Source organism: Elephantulus edwardii, unplaced genomic scaffold (genome assembly GCF_000299155.1).
Source record: "Elephantulus edwardii isolate Elephantulus edwardi_28Jun2011 unplaced genomic scaffold, EleEdw1.0 scaffold00053, whole genome shotgun sequence".
NCBI lineage: Eukaryota > Metazoa > Chordata > Mammalia > Macroscelidea > Macroscelididae > Elephantulus > Elephantulus edwardii.
Genome location: NW_006399803.1, coordinates 12,310,692 through 12,329,675, shown reverse-complemented (window position 1 = coordinate 12,329,675; position 18,984 = coordinate 12,310,692). Strand labels below are relative to the sequence as shown.

Below are 18,984 nucleotides of genomic sequence, written 5' to 3'. Positions count from 1 at the left end.
GAGAAAAACATCAAAAATCCTCTGAGGCAGTTCTAGTCTCTCATACAGGGTCACTAACAGTTGCAATTGACTGAAAAGCAGTAGATATATTCTAGAATTTACGGAAAATACTGGAAAGCAGAACTAAACTCCTAAGTCCAACAGAGAAATGCCTGAGTGAAGGGAGAATATAAAGCTACAATTCCCCAAGGCATGGCAATGTGTGGTTCTAAACACCTAAAAGGATCCCTCACTGTATCCAGAACAGTCTTGGGAATCTTTTTTACACCAACATTGAATGTTTCCTGCTGTCAACCAAAAATAAGAAATTATCTTCATCAGTTTAAAATAGCCCCAGATACTCCCACCTAAAAACTTTACTTCACAGTTACTTTCCAAATGCACATTCTGTTGAGATATCATCATCTTTAATAGACAAGAACCTTCAACCTATTTGAAATCAAAGAAAGGATTGGATTACAAGTCTCATCTGCTTCAAAAGGAACTGTCTTTGCTTAATGACAACATTGCAAAATCCATACCTTTTTATCAACTAACTTCCTCAAAGGAGCCCTGATAATGAGTAACATGTTGGACTGCTAACCAAAAGGTTGGCAGTTCAAATCCATTAGTCATTCTGTGAGGGGAAAAATAGGCAGTCTTCTGCAAATAGTTACAGCCACCAAAATACGCATATACATCAGAATTGAGCCAGTGATACCCTTTAACCAACTAACTTCTTCAAACCCTCTTATATAAATAAACTTTCTCAAATGGAAATCTTTGGTGGTGTTGCCAAATCATTTGCGACTCACAGAGACTCTACATACAGCAGCTCTGAACCCTGCTCTACCCTGTCCCAACCTCATCATCTCCAACATTCCTATAGCCATTACTCTAGTTACTGAGTCAATAATTTCATCCAAGGTATCACCTCTAAACACCAGGTTCCTTGCAATATCAATTTGATTTACTTCTCAACAAACTCTTAGTCTCTTTTCCTTTTCTTTCTTTTTTAAATTACTCAACTCTAGACTCTGCCTTAAGTTTCACTATGAACCATCAGGAATACCAATAACTCATTATACCTTTGACAACAAACACAAATTCATGCTAACTGAAGAGATTTTAAGGGAAATGGCTACCTCTTCTTCTCAAGTTCCCCTGAAAAGCATTCTCCTTTCTTCAGAAGTTCAAGATTGGCTTCCAGGGAGAGTGACTGAGTTCATAAGTGACTAACCCAGGGGTATAATTCAAGTAAAGAAACATTCAGGGCTAGGAGAACTGAAGAAGCCTGGATACAAGACCTTTGGGACCTTGCATAGTCTGCATGTAAAGAGGTCATTTGAAGCTCCTCACTAGGATTTTCAGTTATTTCCTCTGTTTGCTTTGGTACCAATAAAATTTTCTGGAAAAACAGAGGGATTTTCTTTCTATACAAGAACCAATAAATTCTGAGTGTTTAGCACTTTGTGAATCTCTTCCTTTGAGAACAATTATAATCTGTAGGAAGTTTTGAAACATTATTTAAAGCTAACCTATCCCACTTTCTTTTTGCCCACAACATTAGCCTTTCAGCTACAAATAAATGTAAATCAAGAGACCAAGCCAGTCTTTCTGAAATAGAAGGGAAATCTGTTCTGAAAACTTTTGCTCTTAACCAACTGCCAACTGGGCATCAAGCCAAAAGAGTTTGAGATACAGAGACAAAGGGTAAACATAAGATGACCATAAACATAGCACAGATAACCTCTTAGAGAAAAACCAGTTACAACAATAATTCAATAGTTTAGCAAAACAGAACCCCTTCTTTCCAATGGAGAGAAAGAAAAGAAATAAGTACTCACAGTGTCATGAGACTTATCCTTGACATCATAGACTGTTAGTTTTATTTTGGTCTCTTCATAGATTGGATACTCAGATGGGAATGTGACACCAGTCAGAAACAGTGGGTCTCTTGTTCCCTGGAACAGCACAAGCAGACAGCCTTGATTCAATAAGGCAGCAAATGCCGTTGGCAACATACAGTGTGTGACACATGAGAATTCAGAGAGTGTGTCTAGGCCTGTCTGTTTTTCTAGGAAATAGTTCTATTAGAAGACAGATCTGCATTGCCAAATGATGCCTGTGGGCAACAACACGGCCCAAGGTCCTAAACTACTGATGTAGCCACTGATAGTATAAATAGTCCTGCTATTTAAATGGTCAGAGCTGCTAACAGTGAGACCTGGAAACCAACTTGTTTTCATTATATGCCATAGCTTATCTCACAAGTCTCTGTCAGTCCAGTTAGAATACTTATGGTGGATACAGCCTATAATTTATGCAAACAATCTAAAATATTGATTGATCAAATGAAAATGAAGCTATTTTCTAATTAGGAGCCATTTGGCTGTGCATTTGTTTCCATTCTATAATGACTGCATCTGAAAGTCACGCTCTGACAGTGTCCATTTGTTTTTAGATGGTCAGATGCAATTTCTTCTTATAGAGACTTGAAAGAAACTCTAAATATGATGGATTTGGGGCTATTTAATTACTCATTGAGAATGCACACAGGATATTTCAATGTTTCAAAATTCATTTATAGAGAGTTGACATCCAGCATTAAATTATAAACAAAATATATATTTATTATTAATGTCATAGGACCTTTTTTCTGAAAGCCACAGTTATTCTTTCATCCATCCATTTTTTTTCTATACAACAAATATTACTTTTTTGCTAAGACTGTAATACGGTTTTTGGAAGAGCTAGCAAATAAAGTAGTCAAAAGCAGCAATGTATGTATAAATATAATATTTTGAAACAAGTAAAAATAAATTGTTTCTAAGTGCTTAACAACATTTTTCTTTAAAAGATATTTCACTTGGAATAACTGCTAGTTTTAGTTGTTGTTTTTTTTCTTCATCTAAAATGAACCAACCATTTTGCAAGTTTACTCAAGGTGTTTTTGTGGTTTGCTTCCCCCACACCCCCCTTAAGAATAGGATATTTTTGTTCATTCAACTGTCGCCTTGAGTATGAATTACACCAACACTGAAACCTAAAGTTTCCAAAGGGCTGAGTCAAGGCTACATGCAGTATCTGGGTTGTTTCCCATTATGGAAATGAGCCTGTTGAGTTCCGCCTGAATCATTTATTCCACCAACTGCATCAAGGAAGGCGTTGGCACTGAGCAAGCCAGGTCTGCAGCGGTTACTATGTTTTTACAGAGCAGCTCCTCTCTCAAAACAGATGTGTCACCTAAGTCTAAGAACAACAAGCAATTCTTAAGACTCCAGCGCTTAGTTCCCTTAGCCCCACATGTTCAAATAAGCACCTCTCCTTCACTCAGGTTGTGAAGTATGTGTGATGAGAGGAAAATAATCAAAAGGGAAACACTTCCTCTTTTGACTGTGATCCAACGTAATAACAAGTTTCCTTCCAACTCAGTTTAATGTTCATTAGTAACAATACATTCAAATGAGGAAATAATTAATCCAATGATTAATATTTACACCTTTGCCTAGAAACATTACAGTTTCTCAAATTCATTATCTACCTTTCCTTGAAAAAAATGTTTGCATGAGATGCAAAGTGGTAAGCTTTCTTCTTATCTACCAAAGAAGCCTTCTGTGAAAAAGGCAAATTCTTCACATTTGTTTATTCTGGCACATTACAGACGTGTGTTATAAACCCAGGTATGCTTTTCTTAATAATTAATGCAGAACAGTAACAGAGTTTTGCTACAGATTCTGACCGAACTTATTACAGCGGTTGTTGAAAATAAGAGAGAGAACGAGTCAATAAGGCAGACACACTGCGCGAGTGCTCACCTCCACAATTTCCGTGCATGAATATCTTGTCAGACTCTGCTCCTCCGGGTGGATGATTGAGATCTGCACCAGTGTGCTTAGCTTCCGATCACGGCCAGGAGCCACAAGGTCCTTGCATGCTGGCAAAGGCAGAGGAAAGAGAAAGAAAAGAAACTAGCAACATTGCGCACAGAAAACTTCGGTCCCGGGTTTGGAAGTAAACTTTGCCACGCTACTGAAAGAAATCTCCTGGGATGAGAACTGATTTTACAGAGGAAGTCTCTTGGAAGTACCTTTCAGAACTAGGAAGTCACGTGCTACCGAGCTGAATTAAGAGTTCATTTCCACTGACCACATTTGCAGCTCATGCAAGTCTTGTCTGCCTTGGCGTCCAGACTCCAATGTGTAACTACAGGCAAACCACCAGGACTTCAGAGACCAGGTTTACCTTCACAGCTGTCACTTTGACTTTCTACTAATTAATCTTTAAACCCTGGGCTTCTGTTCATACTAATTACTTAAAAGGCTTGATTGGGCCATATCTGGAAACGTGAGGTTGCACCTCCTTACTAATACATGTTAGATTAAGTCAAATGTTTGAAGGTGCGCTTGGTTTTAATTCTAGTCTATTCTTCAGAGCTGATCTCCAACATGTGTGTACACAGAAACTAGAGAGAATGTTACCTTTTAGCACTTGTAGCGGGTAGGCAAAAAACTGGCTGACTAGTAAAGAATAAAGATGAAAAATCCTTTATCTGCCTGACATCCAAAGCAAGGCTGAGAGAGCTTAACTTGGGATATGAAAGAGTTAATTCATTCCCGGGGCCACAAACATTAGATCTATCCCTTCAGACACCAGGCTCATATTACAGACATTCACCACAATACCATATTTACTTGAATATTTTCTCCTATTACATTTCATTCTTTCAATTTGAGAAGGAAACAAAAAATCCAGAAGAAAAAAAATATTCTTCTCAACAAATCCAACACCTTCTTTTTTTTCTTCACTGTAAATTCCCACCTCCAGCTCCTTAGTTAATTTCACAAGGGTTACTAAGCATTAAATTCAGCCTCTTCACCAAAGAAAGAATCAAGTAAATTTTCAACTGGTGGCTGGTTCCTCAGGCCACTGCTGAGGGCTTGCAAGCAAACAAAATTAGCAATCTTCCTTATCTCTACTTTGGTCTTGGATATCATGATGAGAATGTTCAGGGGCTCTCTACTATTCCAACTCCATAGATCTGACCAGAGCAAAGAGGAGGGAGGGAAGAATGTATGTACTTTATGCTTTTGTCCTCCAGTAGTTTACAGGGCTTTTATCCACCAGGCTAATTGTTGTTGTTGTTAGGTACTGTTGCGTCCAATATGACCCATAGCATCCCTATGAACAGAGCTGAACCCTGTTCTATTCTGTGCCATCCTCACAATATCTGACATGCTGGAGCTCATTGCTGCAGTGTCAATCTAGTCGGTTAAGGGTCTTTTCCTTTGTAGTCCCTCCACATTTCCAAGTATGATGTCCCTTTCCAAGGAATAGCCTCTGCTAGCAACATGCCCAAGGTATGTGAAGCTAAAGGTACTAAGTCTTAAATATGACACTTAAAAGCAAAGGGAATTATAAATGTAATTATTATATTTTAATCCGTTTCAAATAATCTCTTTTGTGGAAAGACTTAGAATGAGATAGAAAAGGAGGCAGGAACTTTGGAATAACACAAAAGCTTAAGTCCAATTTAATTCCAATTCTATCAACTGAGTAAATCTGAGAAAATTATTTAACTTTTCACTACAGTTTATTCTCTACATGTTGTTATACAAACAGAATGGAGTGTGAACCAACTTATAGCTGACTTTCAGGGGTTTTTCAGAGGCTGTAAATCAGACAGCAGATTGCCCATCTTTCTTCCACAAAGCAGTGGGTGGAATTGAACCACATGGCTTTGGGCTGGCAGTGCATCTCCTTATCAAAGTCAAAGGACTCACCTTACAAGGTGACTGTGAAGATCATTAAGTCAAGGACAAATTTATATCTGCATCTAGTGTATATAGTTATCTATTTACTTATCAGTTTACTATGTTTTTGTGTAGAAACTAATAAAAGGGATGACAATTTTTTACATTTCTCTCTGGAGATTACTAAATGCCAAATAAAACTCTATTACATGTCTTTACCAATAACTCACCCATATTCCTAAGCTTAGACGTATAACCATTGCTTGTCCTCAAGGAAACCGGAGACGAGTTGAAATTGATCTTTTGTGTACTACTATTCATTCAGATGACTGTTGTTGTTGTTGATTGCCATCAAGTCGAGCAGGACTCAATAGTGACCCTATGAACAAAAGACCTGAACCCTGTTTTACAACTACCATTGTTTCTCTAAGATGATAGAGTTCAGATGACTAGACTATATTTAAAAAATTCTATCAGATGATCCCAATTCTATTATTCAAGCCCTTAAAAAGTACTGAATAGCTCTGTACTAAGCTACTTCTAAGACCTGCTCATCTCTATTAATGGTGACAATAAGGTTCAGAGACTGAAATCCATTTACAGTACTTAGGTTGCTGTTGTTGTCTACCATAGAGTCAAAATTGACCCATAGCTGCCCATCCCACAAGTTTTCAGAGGCAATTAATAGCAAGGGTGGAGATTGCCCATCCTTCTCCCACAGAGCTGCTGGTAGTCTCAAATGGCTTTGGGATCGCAGTGCAGCTTCTTGCCACCACACCCTCAATATTCACTCAACAAAGAAAAGAAGTAGAGGATCAATGATCATTGAAATATTGTAAATAACCATTTATTCTAACTTATTGGTAAAAGTATGTTTTCATTGTTGAAGATTTGTTGTTGTTGTTGTTATGTGCCGTCGAGTCGCCTGCGACTCATAGCGAGCCTATGTACAACAGCCCTAAACTCCGCTCTGTCCTGTGCCAATCGCACTGTCTCTGACACTCCCATCCCAATTATCCCAGTCACTGAATCAATCCACCTCATAGAGGGCCTTCCTCTCCTGCACCATCCCTCCACCCTCCCAAGCATGATGTCCCTCTCCAAGGACCGGTCTCTCCTCACTACATGTCCGAAGTAAGTTAGACGGAGCCTCAGAATCCTTGCCTCCAAGGAGCCACCCGGTTTAACCCTCTCCAGGACAAATCTATTTGTTTTCCTAGCAGTCCATGGTATTCTCAGTACTCTTCTCCAGCACCACAGCTCTAAGGCATCAGTTCTTCTATTCTCCTTGGTCATTGTCCAACTCTCTGATGCATAACAGGTGATTGTGAAGACCATGGCCTGTATCAGACGCACCTTAGTCTCCAGAGAGACACCACTGCTCTTCAGCACTTTGGAGAGGTCCCTAACAGCAGACTTTCCCATGGCAATGCGCCTTTTAATTTCCTGGCTGCTGGTGCCAAGACTGTTGACTATGGAGCCAAGCAAACTAAAGCTGTGTACAATCTCAATCTCTTCACCATCCATCCTGATGCTGCCGATTGGTCCAGTGGTGAGAATCTTTGTCTTCTTGACATTGAGCCTCAATCCATATTGCAGGCTGCAGTCCTTGACACTCTGCAGCAGGTGCTTCAGGTCCTCCTCAGTTTCAGCAAGCAGGGTTGTGTCATCCGCATATCGCAGACTGTTGATAAATCGTCCACCAATCCTGACCCCACATTTCTCCTCATAGAGCCCAGCCTCCCGGATAATCTGTTCTGCATATAGGTTGAAGAGGTATGGAGATAGGATGCATCCCTGGCGTACGCCCTTCCCAACTTTGAACCATGCAGTGTTCCCTTGCTCTGTTCTGACGACTGCCTCCTGGCCCAAGTATAAGTTTAGATTCTCTAAATATGGTTACTTAGTATATTATATGACATGCTTGCTGTTATATGACATTCTATTAAAATTTGTCCTTACTTACAGTGCAAGCCTCTAATAATCAAGGCAAGTTTAGGAAAGCACATGGCAGAAGGATTTGCTACCTTTTAATAAAGTCTCATTGCATTTGAGATGTTTTGCTAATTTATTTTTTTATTTCTCAAAATAGCTCTTTGGGGGAAATAGTGTTATTTTGGCATTATATACTAAGAACAGCACTGATGGCCTAGTGGCAAGAAGCTGAGCTGCAATACTGAAGGCATACAGTTCAAATCCACCAGCTTTTCTGTGGAAGGAAATGGGCTATCTCCTCCCGGACGATTTACTGCCTCTGATAACCACTGGCGGTTCAGCTATGGGTCGGTTCTGATTTGATGGTCCACAGAAACAAAAACAACATACTAAGAACTGGAAGATTAACATCTACAGTGTCCTTAATGACACTATGAGACTCAATGGCAGTTTACTTCATACCTCATCAGCTCCAGTTTTTCTTGGTCTACTGACTTGTTTTCCTGCAAAATGTAACTCATCTTTGAAAATCCCATGTTTCTTCATTTCTCAAATGAACAGATCAACAGTTTTAGAAAACACTATGCAAAGTTTAAATATTATCAGATATAACCACAAGGAAAGAAAAACAAACAAACAAAACACCCTAGATTTAGACTTTACTGCTTTGCAGTGGTTATTTTAAGCATTTCCTTTAGTTGCTTTAAGGATGGTTCAATTCTATAATGCATTCTCTTTGTTTTCTTCTCTAAGTGAAAGCTTTTTCTTCCTTCCTTGATAATCGAGTGGCTGTCCTTTGATTGCCGTGCTAGGACCACGTGTGTCAAGCACAGGAATCATGCACTCTTTCTGTTCATCTCTACCCTAGAGCTCATGACACCATTGCTCAAAATAACTCACTTCTTTGCTGATCTTATCAGATTTGATTGTGAACTGTGTTATTTCCCCCAAGTGTGGAGCTGCCCATTTCATTAGAGAATTCCTTAGAATCTCTACCGACACAAAACAGAGAAGAGCTCTACTGAATTAAATAGTAATGTCCAACTCAATTTATAGATCCCTAATGGCATCCACTTCCGTAATAGCTTGCCTCCGGAAACCCTATGAACCTGGAGAGAGGATGAAAGACACACAAGTGTTGAGGACTCTCCTTCATAGGGTCGCTATGAGTCACCTGTGACTCAACGGCGCTTAACAACAACAACAATGGTGGTCTATATTCAGACCAGGAAGCAGTCTTCAGAAGAGAACAAGAAAACACTACATGATTCAAAATCTGGAAGGGAATGCATCAGGGATGTGTTCTGTCATTATACCTTTTCAATCTATACGCAGAACAGATCACTCAGGAGGCTGGGCTTTCTGAGAAGGAATGTGGCATCAGGATTAGAAGAAGACTCATCAACAACCTGATTATGCAAACGATACAACCTCCCTTGCTGAAACTGAGGAGGACCTGAAGCACTTGCTGCAGAAGGTCAGGGACTGTTGTCTTCAATATGGACTGAAGCTCAACATCAAGAAGACAAAGATTGCTTTCTGCCTCTGGCCGCTGCGAAAGGAGCTGCCACCATGTCTGCCCATCCGCAATGGATGGTCGTGTGTAACTGCTCCAGCTTCTTGATTAAAAGGAACATGCAGACTTACAGCACCGAGCCCAATAACCTCAAAGGCTGCAACTCCTTCCGCTACAATAGGCTGATCCACCGCAAGACCGTGGGCGTGGAGCCGGCCCCCCACAACAAGGGGGTCGTGGTGGTGATGAAGCGGAGGTCAGGCCAGAGGAAGCCGGCCACCTCCTACGTGCGGACCACCATCCACAAGAACGCCCAGGCCACACGCAGCAGCATCCACCACATGATCCGCAAGAACAACTAAAGGCCCTACCTGCGCATGGCCGCTATCCGCAGGGTTAGTGTCATCCTGCGCAGCCAGAAGAAGCCTGTGATGGTGAAGAGGAAGCGAACCTGCCCCACCAAGAGCTCCTGAGCACCAGCCGCCCCAGCATCCCAGCAATAAAGACAGCTCGTCTCCACACACACACACACAAAAAGAAGACAAAGATTCTCACCACTGGGCCAACAGGCAGTACCCTGGTAGTTAAGGAACAACTTGTAGAGTTTACAGACTAAGATAGACTACGTAGAAATGACTGGTGATATAGTTCTGAAAATCAGCCAGTTAAAATGTTATGACTCATATTGATTTGATCTGCAACTAGTCATAGAAGGAGGACCCGACAGAGCTTTGTTCCACTGACCATAGAGTCACTGTGAGCCAAGGACAGCTTAAAAACTACCTATCAAAAAAAACAAAACAACAAAAAACAAAAAAAAAAACAAAACTACCTATCAACTAGAAACATGAGTGGGGGTTCTCTTCTGTGAGTGATCATAAATAAGATGTATGTGGGCATCCTCAGTTCAAATGCGTACAAGGGCTATTCTACTATAGGAGGACCTTCAGCCAAGTATAATATTAAAAATAAATAGAGCCTCATTTTCTCAGAGGCACGTTAGGATCTGAGTAAGCCAGAAAGTTTATTTTGTGTCAAAGACACTCAGGTTTGTTGATCTCAGGAATTTCCCAAAGTTTGGAATAAGCACCACATAAACTACATTTGTGACTAACTTTAGTTTGGGGACCAGAAATTGTTCAACTCTGGTCTAGATAGCTAAAGCCACTTCTCAGACTCTTTAGTACAAGATCACAGATTATCTACTGATTGTGTAATAGTTGAGGGTCCAGATGCTAAAAGATGATTCTAAAAGAATCATTAAGGGACCCATGCTAGGTAAGGTAAAAAATTATTGTCTTTCCAAAAGCAACTTGTATATGAAATGCCAGGTTTTGTTTCATTCAGGCATGATTTCTAGATAACATCAAGTATATAGAGTCCAAAGAGCTTTCCCATTATGTAAGTCAACTTTAGAATTTTGGCAGAAATTCTGAAAATGCATCTCTTACTCTTCTATCACAGAGCTCATCCCAGTAGTGGTCAGTTGGAAGTAGAAGGCAACTGTCAATTCTGGCACTTCTGAATTCAGCAGAACTAGCCAAATGCTAGTAGGACAAAGGATTGCACTTGAAATGAAGTGCTTCACATAAGAGGAGGTGCCTGCCACAAGCTTTCCTCAAAGCAATGGCATGAGCCTCCGGGGAAACGGGAGTTCATTGTCAAGACCAAGCCACTGTTTCTTTCCCCTTAGAATCTTTTCTTCTGTGAAGTCAGGACCGTTTTCTTGTCTCCTCTCCATTTCATCTCTCTTTTGACCTTTTAGTGTAGGTACATCCAACAAAAAGTATCCTCTTTCCTCCAAGGATAAAGCAATCACCAGAGTCAGGGGAAGGACTTGGACAAGTATTTCTAAACTTCTCCATTCTAGTCTCAAAATCAGGTTAGGCATAGAAGAAAATCTCTCTGTTTAGCTAGCATATAAAATGTAAGGGGGGAAAAGGTTTCTTTTCCTTCCTTCCTTCTTTCTTTCTTCCTTCCTTCCTTCCTTCCTTCCTTCCTTCCTTCCTTCCTTCCTTCCTTCCTTCTTTCCTTTTCCTTTGTCATCTATTTTTGAGATTACTTTCATGAAGGAATGTTGGTTTTTATAACCTGAGAAAAAATTGTATTTGAAACATCCAAGAAGTCATGTGACTTTGGATAAAGTAAACTCTTGCTAAGCCTCTCTATCCTTGTTTGTAAAACAGAGGTAAAAACCCCAGACTGTATAAGGTAATATATGTACATTGCTAGGCATATAAACCACATTCAAACAATACTTGGGTGGTATGCTCCTTACAGAGATGTCCTCTAACCCAAAAGTTGATTTTGAAACTCCCTTTCACAAATATTGAGCATATGGCCAGGAGGCACCAGCCCTTGAAGAAGGACATCATGCTTGGAAGGGTGGAGGGACAGTGCAGGAGTGGAAGACCCTGAATGAGATGGACTGACACAGTAACTGGGACATTGGCGGTAGGTGTGTCTGAATCAGTGAGACTAGCTCAGGACAGGGTAGGTTTCAAAGAGGACCATTTAGTTTCTTTTGTTCATAGGGCCAGTATTAGTCACAGGTGACTCGATGGCACATAACAACAACCACCACAGATATGAGAAGGTCCACTTTCCTCAGGATATGAGTTACGTGCTTATAGTTTAGATCACATTTTCTAGTAATCTCTGTTTCTTAATTTTTGGTCAGGTTTCTCAAAAATACTAGGTGGATACTTTCTTCTTTTACTCTATAAAATTCTTGTTGTTTTAAAAGCTAGGTGTCATGTAGTCAATTTCAACTCATAGCTACTCTATGAACAACAGTTTAAAACTTCATGCAATCCTGTATTGTCTTCACAATAATTATTAGGCTTAAGCCCATTTTTTTTTCAGGTACCATTAATGAACTCATTAGCCAGTTAAGATTATGCGTCCAGACTGGTAAATTATCAGACTCCATTATTTGGTTTTATTACTACCTTAACATTTTGTGGTGGACAGCAACAAGTTGGTTCTAATGCACAGCAACCCTATGTGCAATAGAACAAAACACAGATGAGCTTGGTGCCATCCTCACGATTGATGTTATGCTTAAACTCATTATGATAGTCATTGCAACCCCTACAAAAATATCACGGGAGGGTCTGACTTTCCACTGACTCTTCATTTTACCATAGTTTCTTCCCCCAGAGAATGGGTCTTTTGAAAGCATTCCCAAAGTATGTGGGACACAGGATCACTGCACTTGTTTTTTAAAGCATATCCTGGCTGTACTTCTAAGACAAATTTCTTTTTCTGGTAGTCTATGTCTACTCAACATTCTTTGCCAGTATCATAATTCAAACATTTACCTTCACTTTTTCACTTTTCTTTATTTATTGTCCAGCTTTGGTATGGCATTGATATATATGACATTGTTGATTTGATATGATGTTGTTGTTGTGTATTGTCAAAGTCAGAACCAACCCAAAACTGACCCTCAAAGCAGGCTTTCAGAGCAGTTAAGTGCATGGGAGGAGATTGCCCACTCTTCTCTCATAGAGCAACTGGTTGCCTCGAACTGCATGCCCTCGGGATTACAGCGCAGCTTCGTGCTAACTAGACCATCAGAACTCCTTGTATGTAAATAATTAAAACCACCATGGCTTAGGTCAGGCACAGCTCAGTCCTATTAAACAAAGAAGTCATTTATGTTTGTGTTGTGGGTTTTTAAAATACTTCAAAGATTTATTTTCTTTTCTAATTTATGTACAAAGTTTGAATACATTTTTTTTCACAAAAATTCCATTTCCTTCACCTAACTCACTCATCAAATTGTGCAACACTATGATTAACACCCTATGCCCCTCCCATCCTCACCCCTCTATTTCCATCGTCTCTCACACCTTGGATCCTCATACTGATTCTATAATAATGGTTTTATATAGTATTTGTCCTTGTAGGACTGAGTTAGTTCATTCAGCATAATGCTCTCCAGTCCCTCACAAGTTATGTAGTAATTTACAAAAGGATTGCTCCTGTGAGCTGTGTAGTACTCCTTTGTATAAATGTACCACAACTTCTCAACCTATTCATTTGTGGTGTGGGACATCTGGGATGTTTCAATATTCTTGCAATGGTGAATAATGCTGCTATGAACACTGGTTAACAAGTTTCAATTTGAGCCTCAGTTCTCATTTTCTTGGGGTATATTCCAAGCAATGGAATAGCTGGGTCATATGGAATTTCTATGTTTAGCTTTTGGAGGAAGTACCAAACCGCATTCTAGAGTGGGTGTACCAATCCCACCAACAATGCAAAAGAGTTCCTATCTCATCACATCATCTCCAACATTTATTACATGCTGTCCTGTTAAACTTTGCCACTGCTACTGGAGTGAGATGGTATCTCATTGTGGTTTTGATTTGCATCTTTCTGATTGCCAGTGATTTGGAGCATTTCTTCATATGTCTGGTGTCCATTTGAATACTTTCCTCTGTGAAAATTCTTTCTATGTCTTTTGCCCATTTTGTAATTAGTTTATTGAATTTTTTCTTGTGGAGACCCAGGAGTATTCTATAAACTTTCATTATGAGACCCTTATCTGAGGTGGTATTGCTGAATGTTTGTTTCCAGTCAGTAGGTTTTCTTTTCACCCTGCTAGAAAAACTTTAAGAACACAGGGATTTAATTTTTAGAGGGTCCTATTCATCAATTTTATCCTCTTCAGATTGTACACTTCTGGCTGTATTTGACAGCCTCTTTATATCATAGATTAGGGCTTCTAAGCTTGATCACAGTTTGTCTCTTATGAACTTTACGGTTTCGGGCTTTACTCCCAAGTATCTTATCCACCCCGAGGTGATTTTTGAGTATGGTGTGAGATGAAGATTATTTCTTTTTTCAGCAGACTTGCCTAATGCAGTAATATTATTTACGTTTTTTACTGGTGCTTTGCGTTGATTATAATGGATGTTAATAAGATATACAAGTAAAAGTAAATCCTGGATAATGTCAATAGTTCTTTGTTTACCATGGCATTACATTTTGATACAGTTAGAGGATTTTTTTTCTTCCCTATTTTGAGGCTGAGGACTCCTGGAAGCTGTAGTCTTTGATCTATATCAATAAATGTTTCCTAGACCTCTGGTGGTATTTTCAACACACATTTTTGCTGCTCACTGAAAAGTCAAATCCATAGTACGCTTCTCTGTGGACGAAGAATGGAGTGTCTCCTGTAAAGATTCATAGCCTTAGAAATCCAAAGGAGAGATGCTATGAGTCAGAACCAAATCGATGGCAACGGATTAATGGATCATTTTAAAGAAGAAATGCCATGTCATCTTCATATGACAACAAGTTAGTAATAAGTCATTTTCCCATTGGGATATTGTTGCATTTTTCTTTATATATTTAGCTCCTTGCATTTTTTTTCTCAGTATACAGATTCAATAACTATGGTGAACAAATACAAAAATGATGCATACTTTTCCTAATTTTAAATCATGAAATATCCTTATTTGTTCAACTGACTGCTTCTTGGTCTATGTACATGTTCTACACATTTTATACCAGTTACTGTTTCCTGAGAAAATCAATTTATAGCTATCTATATGTATGTCCTGGAGAGGGTGAAGCCAGAATGTTCCCTGGAGTCAAGGATTCTGAAGCTTCATCTGACATATTTTGGGCATGTTGCAAGGAGGGACTGGTCCTTGGAGAAGGACATCATGTTTGGCAGAGTGGAGGGGCGGTGAAGGAGAGGAAGACCTTTGATGGGGTGGATCAATTCTGTGACTGGAGAGGTGGGAATAAGTGCGTTTGAGATGGCTAGGTTGGCACAGGATAGAAGAGTGTATAGAACTCTTGTACATAGGAGTTATGAGTCGAAAGCAACTTGATGGCACATAACAACAATAACAACATATGTATATGAGAGACCCCTGGTGGCAAAGTGCTAATAAGTTGTGCTATAATCCCAAAGACATGGAGTTAGAATCCACCAGCTGCTTTTCAGAAGAAGCATTGTCATTCTCCTTCTGTGGAATTTACTGTCTCAGAAAACCTGCTGATTTATCAGCTATCAGTTGGTCCAAAGTCTCGACAATAACCCATGTGTACAGATATGAAACCTAGACCTGGCCCAAGAAGTTGTTGTCCAAACAGACCAAGGGAACACTGCATGGTTTAAAGTCAGGAAATGAGTGTGCCAGGGGTTGTATCCTTTCTCTGCACTTACTTAATCTGTACAATGAACAAATCACTGGAGAAGCTGAACTCTATGAAGAAGAATGTGGCATCAGGATCAGAGGAAGACATATCAACAACCTGCACTATGCAGATGCCATAACCTTGCTTGCTTGTCCTTGTGAGGAGGACTTGACATATTTGCTACAGGAGAGCAAAGACTATAGCATTTAATATAGATTGCATCTCAACACAAAGACAACAAAAATTCTCACCATTAGACCAATAGGTTATATCATGATAGGTGGAGAAAAGAATGAGATTGTCAACAATTTCATCTTAGTTTGATCCACAGTCAACACCTTTGGTACCAGCAGTTAGGAGATCAGGAGACATTTTATTGAGTAGGTCTGTTATCAGGGGACCTTTCCAAATTAATGAGGAGCAATGACATCAGCACTAAGACTAAGTTGTGACTGACTCAGGTCATAATCTTTTCAATCACTTGCTATGTATCTGAGAGCTGAACAATGAATAAGGATGACCGAAGATGAATTCACTGCTTTGAGCTGTGGTATTGGAGAAGAGTACTGAATATCCCATGAACTGCCAAAAGAATAAACAGATATGTCTTAGAGAAAGTACAGTCAGAATGCTCTTTGGAGGCAAAGATAAACAAACAAACAAACATTCATTTCACATATTTGGGCATGTTGTTAAAAGAGGCTATTCCTTAGAAAGAGAGATGTCATGCTTGGGAGGGTGGAGGGTCAGTGAAAGAGAGGAAGATCCTTGATGACAGCAATTGGCCCAGTGACTGCAATGGGTGTAAGTAAGTATGTCAGAGATGATAGTGATGACACAGGGTAAGACAGGATTCAGATCTGTTGTTCATAGGGTTGCTATGAGTTGTACTCAGCTCCATGGTACCTGACGACAACATTTATATGTATATAGGATGTTCTGGTGGCTTATTGGTAAAGAGTTGAAGTGCCTGCCAACTCAAAAGGATATGGTTCAAATCCACCAGCTACTCTGAAGAAGATTAGAAATATCTTCCTATGTGATTTACTGCCTCTGAAAACTCACTAGAGGTTTAGTTATGAGTCAGTTCGAACATAACAGCATAAAGAAACAATGACAAATGTAGTCTAGATGTATTTACTTATTATCTATCTATCTATCTATCTATCTATCTATCTATCTATCTATCCATCCATCCTTTATCTAATTTTAAAATCCTATTAGCTTCTTTCAAGTAACTTTGTCAGTATGCAAAGCATCCTTATTTTTAATTTCTTCTCCTTCTATTTTTTTATGCGTAATTCTTCTTCTAGGGTATGAACCTCTACAGTTCAGCTGTTCTGAGAAGATCCTAATGCACCGTAGTCCAGGATATTAAATCAAGTATAGTAAAATGGCAGAAAGCCCCTTACCATTGCCTCATATCTAATGTTCAAACAAAGCGATGGAACTATTTTATTAATTTTTTTCAAATATATGTTCAAGGTTATTATCTATAATATTAATCTAATCATGTGGAATTAATTCATGGGCAAAAGTGCATGGTTCAAAATTGGGAAGAGTGTATGCCAAGGATGTGTCCTATCTCCATATCTTTTTAATGTGTATGTGGAACAGATTTTCCAGGAGATTGGGCTCTATGAGGAGAAATGTGGCATCAGGATTGGAGGGAGACTCATTAACAACCTGAGTTAGGCAGAAGACATAACCCTGCTTGCTGAAACTGAGGAGGACCTGAAGCACTTGCTGCGGGGGGTCAAGGACTATAGCCTTCAATATGGATTGAGTGAGGCTCAACATCAAGAAAACAAAAAAATTCTCACCACTGGGATGCTTGACAGCATCATGATAGATGGTGAAGAGCTTGAGATTGTTAACAGCTTCGGTTTGCTTGGTTCCACAATCAACATTCTTGGTACCAGCCACCAGGAAATGAAAAGATAAATTGCACTGGAAAAATCTGGTGTCAGAGACCTCTCCAAAGTACTTAAAATGTCAGTCTGGAGACTAAAGTGAGCCTGATACTGGTCATGATCTTTGCAATTACATGCTAGCTATCGGAAACTTGGACAATGACTAGGGAAGATAGAATGAGAATTGATTCCTTTGAGCTGTGGTGCTGGAAAAGAATATTGAATGTACCATGGACTGCTAATAGAACAAATAAGTTAATCGTGGAGAGGGTGAAAACAGACTATTCCTTGGAGGCAAGGATTCTGAAGCTTCATCTGACAAACTTTGGACATATTGCAAGGTGGGATCAGTCCTTGGAGAGTGACCTCATCCTTGGGAGGGTGGAGGGACAGTGCAGAAAAGGAAGACTCTCAATGAGATAGATTGATTCAGTGACTGGGGTAATGGTGGTAGGTGTGTCAGAAACAATAAGATTGGCAAGGGATAGAGTAGAGTTTAGGACTATTTTCCACAGGGTCACTATGAGTCGCAGGCCATTCGACGGCACATAACACAACAACAACAACAAGGCACATAACACAAACAACAACAACAACAACAACAATATATTACCGTACATGCTCAATCCATATGCTTTATAGAATCATGAAAAAGTCTCATTCATTAACTGGAGCTTGTCATCTTGCCCTCCCTGTCCATGTTAGTTAATCTTCAGTGGAGGAAGCCTCTTTTCTGCAATTTTTTTTTATTTAATATTGTTTCCTTCACTTTATGTTGTCGACTCTTTCGTTCTCCCCTCTAACATATGCTTCCCTAATGACTTTTAAAAAAGAGGTTAACAAAGTCATTACTTGTATACTTATAAAACCTGAAACTACTAAAAGGTCTAGAATGCATCGATCTTAACAAGGCATAGCTTTTTTCTTCTGTGAATGCATTCCTTTTTACATCGTTTCGAAACTTGAATTTTTTCTTTAAAGTTCTAGTTCCTCTTAATGATTGTGTGGGAGATTTTAATTAGTAATACCTTTTCTAAAGAGCATATGAACAACTACAGCTGTCAAGATAAGCAATATTTGTTAGAAGAATAAGAAAAAATGTATAAAAGTCAATGTGTGGGGAAAATTGACTAAAAAGCTGAAAAACTTGTCTTCCTTTTAACTAATTATTTATAAATTTGGTCTTTAAAATTTAAAATGAGACTTTTCTAATTGACCACAAGAATACCCATATATAAAAGAAAAAACAAAAACATATAAGTGGAATCAAAGCTTTTAATTTTATATTTATAAAATACTAGAAAATAAAAGTAATTTAAAGTTAAAATTTGACATATAGAAACCAACACATTAACACATACACACCCCTACACTCACTTTTACAAGTAATGAAAAAATACACTACATACAATAATTTATATAGTTTTTCTATTATACTGAAGTCACAAAATGTTACTGCTATACAGATTTTAAGGTTATTTCTCATTAGATAATATAGGAAGTCATTAAACAGATTAATTGAGCCACAATTCAATAGCCAGGAAAAAAATGAAAGATCAAAGAAGGGAGGGAGAAGAATTGAACATTTTAGGCACCAAGTTTATATTATTTTTATGTTAGTTTATGTTTTGAACAATAATCTTCCCAGTTGCTGCTTCATACTTCTGTTAGTTTTCTATCTTTTGCATTGAAATACTTAAAGATACAGATGTTGTTGTTATGGGCT

At 39.0% G+C, this 18,984-nt stretch overlaps 1 protein-coding gene and 1 pseudogene across 1 annotated transcript in view; one reads left to right on the top strand and one right to left on the bottom strand.

Moving 5' to 3' along the window:
* INPP4B (inositol polyphosphate-4-phosphatase, type II, 105kDa) overlaps window positions 1–18,984 on the bottom strand; it is a 702,969-nt gene that overhangs the window by 648,110 nt on the left and 35,875 nt on the right. Inside the window, exons 3-4 of the mRNA XM_006887014.1 lie at window positions 3,798–3,916; window positions 1,827–1,943 (exon numbers count right to left, since the gene is read on the bottom strand). Coding sequence (XP_006887076.1) covers window positions 1,827–1,943; window positions 3,798–3,916 — 236 coding nt within the window. The remainder of the gene's footprint in view (window positions 1–1,826; window positions 1,944–3,797; window positions 3,917–18,984) is intronic.
* On the top strand, window positions 9,240–9,656 carry LOC102862533 (annotated as a pseudogene).